The sequence below is a fragment of the Scleropages formosus genome, chromosome 17 (genome assembly GCF_900964775.1).
Source record: "Scleropages formosus chromosome 17, fSclFor1.1, whole genome shotgun sequence".
Lineage (NCBI taxonomy): Eukaryota > Metazoa > Chordata > Actinopteri > Osteoglossiformes > Osteoglossidae > Scleropages > Scleropages formosus.
Genome location: NC_041822.1, coordinates 14,468,426 through 14,476,452, shown reverse-complemented (window position 1 = coordinate 14,476,452; position 8,027 = coordinate 14,468,426). Strand labels below are relative to the sequence as shown.

The window sequence follows — 8,027 nt, the reverse complement described above, 5'->3', positions numbered from 1 at the left end:
GTCTTCATCTGCTTGGTTCACTACCTGCACCCAGGGAGGAAGGACCCCTACATGAAATGCATTGTTTAGGTTCTCCATAGCCCTTTAATTCACCTGTAAACATTCCGGTCAAAGTCGCCGCCCTGCGCCAGTTGCTAATGAACGCGTGTTTTCGGTGCTTGGCGTAGCGCTGGGTCAGGCGACAAACACCTTCGCCGAATCACGTGCGCAATATCCGGGAGACGCCCTGCTCCGTGGGGGGAGAAGAGGTGAATGCAGCTCGGGGGGGGGGGCTGACTGACGCACGGAGCCAAGAGCAACGCAATTCACACAGTTCCCAGAAATCATCGCTCATCTTTTTTTTTCAGACAAACAAGCGGTTCCAAACAGTAAACACAAAAAAAAAAAGAGAAAAAAAAAAAACCAACTTTGTAAAGAAAGAGCAAAATTGCGAAGTGGTATCTCAAGGAGTACAGTGAGGACAGGAAAGAAGAAGAAAAGGCAGTGGTAGTGTTTCATTATTTATCTTCATGAAAATCCTCTTCCATGCGCCCAAAGAAAGCAGGGGTCAGGGCCGCAGATAGCCGGCAGGAAAGTACGAGCATGAGAAGAGAAGATTTGAAAGGAGAAACACGATCTGGCTCGACAGAGCCGGCCTCTAAGTCAAGATGCGGGTAAAATGTGATTTCGGCCGACTTGAAATCCATACTACTGTGAAAGTATATCGTGATAAAGGGACCTTATATTTCATCGCTATTACAGTAAATCATTCGGTACAGAAGAACTACCTTCTGCTACTTCACACAATAGAAAAATACCCTGGAAATTTGCATAAGAGTAACTGAGAAGCATCAGAATGTACAGAAAGGAGAGAAAAAATACCGAGTATAATCTTTTAAATTTACTACTTAAAATGTCCATTTTTATGTAATTCAGCCACTCTCACCTATTTTCCTAACAAAGAATTAATGCAATACTATACAACAGGTGCATGTGTTTCAGACAATGTATTACTGTAAAATTCAAAACAGTAAAAATACCTGCACTAATGGGTTTGAAAACCCCTGTAATATCATCTTACACCTAAACAGCCAAGATCCAATTATATTAGAAGTGTGAATAACACTGGGGAAAGGGGGAAAAAGAAAAGAAAAGAGACAGTACTAATTTCCATCTCCTTTTAACAAGTTTAAAACAGCAATTTAAAAATATGCGGTGGATCAGATGTGGAAACCCTTGACGGCACAGGAAACGTAGGATGTAGTATACAGAACCGAAACATTTCTTACATTAAAAAATCCCAATCTAGTAGGGTATGTGATCTCACTCCATCACTTTAGCCACCTGCCGAGGCTTTATTCTACTTGAGTTGAAGAAAAGTCCAGACCGGAATTCAGGAACAAGAAATGGTGGCGCTTTCTCAGGAAAGCGTTGCGTTGACGCACAGAAATACTAGAGAGCGGTCTCCCGTTCGCTGCCGCTGCCTGCGCTGACAGTTTCTCAGGCTCCCGACGGACACGCGCACGAGGTGCACGAGAGACGGTGCCGATCAGGGGAAGCGGTCCCTCCGGCGGCTGATGCGATACCGGTTGGATGCCGCCGAACGACGGACCACGTCGCTGCTAGGCAACTGCAGTCTGCCCGCTGCAAGCATGAGTGACTGAATGACAGTGAATGAGTGAGTGTGCGTTTGGATTAAAAAAAAAAAAAAAAAAAAAACCACCAAAGTGGAAACCCGAACAACAGGAGCACACGGAACGACCGAGGGCTGAAGGAGATATTCGTGGAAGAACCACGGAGAACAATGTGTTGGAAGTGACCGCCAGCAATAACTGTGTGACATGATGAGTGCAAAGTGTTGAGATCTGTGGGTGCCCAAGTACGTGTTCGTATGCATTTATGTAAATGTGCGTGTCTACATGTCTTTTTTATGCCTGAGTGCACGAGAGCCTACGTCTCAGTAATAGTGTTTCCATTCGTGATATGTGTAAGGAGAAATGTTAATGTAATGTATGCAGTTAAAATGTCTGTGTGTGTGTGTGTGTGTGTGTGTGTGTTGTGTCTGCGCGCCTATGCCAATATGTTTGCGTGTGTGAGGGTGTGTGTGTATGGAGAGGAGAGCAGCGGCTACGATGGGGTGGAACTGTTGGGGTTCCAGCCCATCTGATAAGCCCTCTCCAGTGTTCGCTTGCAGTCCTGCATCACGGTGCTGAAGACAATGTGCGGGTACTGCTGGACCAGGCGCTCCACAGTTTCCTCGTTCACCTGTCAAAACACAGATAGACAACACAGGGCATCAACATGAGGCCAATTAGACTCCACGGAGGCGGTGTTAACCTGAAGTTAATTGCGTGCCATTAATTGGATGCTGAGCTGCGAAAGAGGCCTTGCTCTCGGCAGGGAGAGATGCAGCGAGCACGGCGGTGGCAGCCTGTCAGCGGCGGACAGCATGGTAAATAGAGCGTTCCTGCAGAATGGCAAGTTTAACGGGGCAGCTGGGTGGCAAGGTAACCAATGCCAATGCTCTCGTGGATAATTAGAGCACTGGAGGAGGACATGTTTGAAATGTCTTAGACTCACACAACAATTATGGTGCAGGGTAAACAAGGTTTCACGCTGCAGAGAGCTGGATCGCTGCGTACACTCACTGCCGACACCTGTGTGACATATTTACTCTACGTTAAATACTCCCTCCGACACCCTGGAAAATGTTTCCAAACAAAAGGTAAGGTGAGACGGACATGCGTTTCTTTTGTACCAAAACCAGAATCGGTATCTGACTGCTTTCCAGTAGCTAAAGTAGAGAAACGGGTCCCTCGGCACTGCTGGATCCTTCACGGCTACTCAAGTGAACTGTGCAGAACAACAATAATAAACACTTTGGAGAGTGAGGCCGGGACATCGTGTCACTCAAGTCATAAGCAAGAGTGGAAAAAAAGCAACCACATCACAATCAAACGTTAGGCATCATTTCTACAATTTCATTTCTATCATTTACATTTATTTAGCAGACGCTTTTCTCCAAAGTGACTTCCAACGAACTCTACGTAGTGTTATGAGCCCACACACCTTAATTCACCGTGGTGACTTACACTGCTAGATACACTACTTACACTGGGTCACTCATCCATACATCAGTGGAACACACTCACTCTGTGACACTCACACAATTTCTTCAATCAAGATGCATTGGGAGCTCTTAAAAACTGATGAGCCATTTTTCTCCTTTAATAATAAACAAATAAAGTAAATCCAATTAGAAAGTCCAACAGACTTATTATATTGCACTTAATGCTACCTAGTGCTCCTAATCCATACGTAACAATCATTCTCAATTTAAAATCTGATTTTTAAAAAAGATGCAACTGTGCTAAGAGACCATTATTTTGGTCATTAGTAATTTGCTGTAGCTTTCAGAAGCTAGTAAACATGTCCAATAAAGCTGGTCCTAATTAAAAGCTTTAAATCACACAGTAATTGCATGTGGAAGCAACAATAAAATGTTTGACAAGGATGTTTAAAATATAAAGAACTCATTTAGTTGAATAAATTTTGAAGGGGTGAATGGGATTATTATCTGAGAAAGAAAAAACCAGGGAAATTCTACGCAGACCACCAAACACACTTACAGCAGTGCCACATCTAATTTGTGAACAATTTTTCAGATTTTAGAGAAAATAAAATGTTTTATTCCTCATGCAGCTTTAATTTGTTTTGCTTAAGTGATAGAAAATAAAGTGAATTACAATTATATTGTGATAGAGACGTTATTTCAGCAGTTCAGTTTAAGTAATATCCTAAAAGAGCTGGTGCCTTACAGTTCCTGGGCTGTGTTCAGATGTGGGTTCGAATCCAGCCCAGTCTGTTCGGAGTTCGCACGTTCTCCCTGTGTTCCTGTATGTTTATTTCGAGCGTTCCGATTTCCTCCTACAGTAAAAAGACGTGTGATGAGCCGTGAATTGGTGACTCCGAATTGCCCACAGTGTGAAAATGTGCGTGCGTGCGTGCGTGCGAGAGAGATTGCTCTGACTGGTGCCCTTGTCCAGGGTGCACCCAACTTCACACCCTATGCTTCCAGGATAAGCTCTGGACCACTGTGACCCTGTACTGGGCGAGCTGTTATGGTTTCCTAAAGGGCACGGCGACAGGGCCCCTCCGCAGACCCAAACCGACAACATGCGGCTGTAGCTAGAGTTCAGCACTTTTAATCTGTTTGACACCAGATAAGCAAAATATACAATATGAACATTTATTCAGAGAAGGAATTTCATTTGGATTAAGTGGAAACAAATACGTAAGTGTGCAATGTCACATTTTGTACCGATGAGATGAAACCCAGTATCACTGTATGTGCGTATGTAGACAAGGCTTTTCATTCACACCCTGCAGGGACTGGAGAGTCTGCAGTTTTTCACCGTCTGAGATCTCAATTTTTTTTTAAAAACAGTCTTATTTTTGGAGGAACATTAAGTGATCAAAACCCAATGACTGGACCCATTCAGGAAAGTATCTAGGATTCCAAAACTGAGATTTTTATTTATGACTTTATACGTCCTAAGAAAAAGCAAAATAATGAAAAGGACAGACATAGCTAGCCATAGTTTTTTTTAGATGCCACAAGCGTGAAGCATCAGCGATTGAAAACTAGGCTCTATGTGCAAAAGGCAGACATCTCTAATCTATTACAGTAATGCGAAACAACTGCTGCGGATGTCTGGGAGTGCTTGTACACCGTTTACGCCATTTCATCTTTGAGACACGGCTCTTTCAGATCACAGAAGTCCCTAATGCCGCCCGACAAGTGACGTGCTGTCGGTAGAGGGGAGAAGAAAAACACCAGCCCTGGGTTGAAGGGGATTTGTAACACCTTGAGAAAATACCATTTCCCTCCATTACAGGGTTTGTGTGGGTAAAGCAAACAACGGGATGATTACATCAGCAACTTCGAGAGATGCTCACACATGCTGTCTGTATGACTCCCCACCCTCCTACTTGTTTTCCTTTAAACAACGTGAATGGTTACCATGGAGATGAAAAGCGGCACCGGTGATTTGTCGCGGAATTCGCAGGCTCACGTTGAGGACCGTGGCTCAGAAACTTCACCGAACTCCGTGGAGATACAAAATGTTCACCTTGGGACAGTTCCCGGAGGCCCCGATATAAAAGCTACTACTATAAAACGGATAAAGCAGCATAGAGTATGTTGTAGATGCAGCAAAGAAAAGGTATAAATAATTCACTGGAAATAAACATTAGAAATACTGCCGAGCTAAAGGTACACAGCTACAAAAGACACCAAAATGTTGAGCATGAATATCAAAATATGAGACTCATGCACTGAACTGACCAACACGCGCACGCGCACACACACACACACACACACACACACACCATACATTACCAAAGCATAACATTACACACACACAGAGCCCCCTGAAAAAGCACATTTGAAAAAGGTGCATCAGTAATACATTTCAGAAAACATGGTTTTACACATAACTTCATTTTTACCAGTAGTTTAATACAACTTTACAGATCAGTGAGCTGCAATTTTTTTCAAAATGAAAAAGACGACTGCAATTTTTTAATGCCATCCTAGAGTACACAATGGCTTAACTAAAAAAAAAAAAGCCGAGTTAAACGCTGGAAATTTATTGTGGCCCCTAAACCTGCCCAGAAGGCGGTTGTAAAATTTCTACATCAGTAACCACAAGCATTTCCTTCTGTTTGATAAGCAGACCCACCCCACCCCCCACACTCGCTACCTCCCACAGCACCCTACCCTGCCTCGCACCTCTCCACCTCCCTCCATACCAGAGCACCAGACACACACACGGCACCAGACGCTTTTGGCACCAAGATGCCAAGCGTGGCCCATTGCTGGGATTTATGGCAAGGGCCCCTAAGCAGGACTGATGCTGGGAATTGCAGAGCGGGGTCTTTGCTGTGTAGTCTGCGCTACGTCAGCACGGACAGGCAGGGTCAAACCGGGAGTTGGCGAAAGGTTACGACCCATCGGCGGACCGAACTGGGGAGGAATCCCGGTAGAAGCGTTCGTTCGCCAAGAGTGCTGCTCAAGGCCGAGAGGAGATATTTTCACACCTCAGTGTAACACTTGGCAGGAGGTATAATTAGAGGACTGAAGCTTCACTTTGATAAAGAACATCGAAAAAAGCCTATAAAAACTTTTAAACTGGAGCAGTGAAATCTGAGTATGGGTCTCACAAGCAGCGCTGTGAGCACGCTGTACGACGGACGCATACCCCACGTTCCCGACCCGGGGCTTTGTAAACAGCGGTAGGACCTTTACTTGACTTAAACGCATCTTGAATAAACCTTTCAAACTATGTGACCTCAGAGCATATACCAGTAAGCAGGACACGCACTGCCAGTTACATTGACAAGATGGTCCTCAACGACTGTACTGCGTATTTCATTTTTGTCATATGCCCGCTGCCAATTTTGCGCTCCAAGACGTGCCGTTCCGACGGCGTGGTGCGACTCCCGATTGGATTGTTTGGCAACATGATGAGAAGACAGGGAAAAGACCTGTTTACCGCTGTTTACTGTACAGCATAAATACACTAGATGAGCATGAAGTCAGCACAGCTGCAAAAACCGCCCAGCCGAACACAGACTACGGCATTACTTGAAATAGGAAAAACAAACACTTGGGCTCCTGTGTGCAATTATTCTCTGTTCATATTTCTGTGTTTGCATCCCACATACTAATCAGAAACACAATAAATAACAAAAACAAAAGAAAACAAAAAAGAACGGGTTTTACTTTGTGAGTGTGTAGTAGAATAACAAAAAATTAGAACTCCCACAAATAAGAAAAATGCCGTGGTTACGTTTTCATGGTTCGCAGCGAAACTTGTCCTTTCTTTTTTTTTCGTGCCGAGCATCAAAGATGAGATGGCAACGTGTGACCGCTCCCACGGAGAGCGGGTGATGGCCGTTTGAACGGAGGCCTGGAAGGGCCCGCTGCGGCCAGCCGCCACAGGAATGCTTTGTGCCAGGTTTCAGTGGGCGTCTTGTGTCTGGGGCTGTCTGTCCGCATGGGGACATCTCCACCGGGAGGGCAACCCATTCAGTACAGTGGAGCCAAATTAAAAAAAAATATATGGTTACATCACTTCTTTTTTACGTTGTTGTGACTGACAATGACACTACCGTTTACAGTTTTGCACATTTAATTCTTTGCTACACACAATATCAGCTGAAACAAGTCAGATAAAGCGCATCCAGAAAAGGTACAACAGCAGGTCGCTCACAGGGATTCTGACCTTCAGCTTTTTGTTCCGTGACGAAGAAGAGAATTAGAATCCACCCATGCACGCTTTATGCATTTTTACGCAATGAATCCTCGAAGCAGCCTCCTCTCATTCACAGGCCCCTGCCGCCTCTGCTCTGCGTACGTGGGAGAGCGGGTGAATTGCAGAAGGCGGGCGAGAAGGTGCCCGCGAGTAATCTAACGCGGCCCTAATGTAGCTGCAGATGAAGAACGCCATTTGGATGGACTGGAGAGGAATTTAAATTTCGGCCAACCTCACTTTGCCTCAGCTGGCCATCGTTCTCTCTGTGTGGGTGACTGATTGTGTAAACTCATATCCATACAGCACTCTTGGCATGGGGGGTAAACATTAGAAGTGTTTTTCCCAATCTAAAGTGGCTTCTGTCTATTTTTGGCTTCTTCTCCATAGGGGGAAAAATGGTCAGAGGAGTGATCAAGAGCGTTTCCAACGCTGCTCTATCAGTGCCAATCAATACGAGACCTCTGCGCACCGGAGGAGCATTAATGCGGAATTGCATTGTGCAGAATGGCTGCTTTGCCTGTCTTAAGAGTCCCTCCATGCCGAAGCGCAGTGGCTCAGGCCGGTTTGCGGAGGAGAGAGACAGCGCCGAAGATGAAAAGCACATCGAGCGAACACGGAGGCATGGTCATTATCTCAGAGTCGAGACCGGGGTCCCGCGAGAGCTCTGAGGTCAGGCGCAAGGCAAAATGCAGGTTTTTACATTTTCTAAAGGGAACGCGTCTCAGACTT

The 8,027-nt window shown here is 45.1% G+C and overlaps 1 protein-coding gene across 1 annotated transcript in view; it reads right to left on the bottom strand.

Moving 5' to 3' along the window:
* Positions 1 to 2,028: 2,028 nt before the first annotated feature.
* Positions 2,029 to 8,027, bottom strand: part of fbxl17 (F-box and leucine-rich repeat protein 17) — a 232,157-nt gene continuing 226,158 nt past the window's right edge. The window contains exon 10 of the mRNA XM_018759149.2: positions 2,029 to 2,244. Coding sequence (XP_018614665.1) covers positions 2,107 to 2,244 — 138 coding nt within the window. The 3' untranslated portion in view covers positions 2,029 to 2,106. The remainder of the gene's footprint in view (positions 2,245 to 8,027) is intronic.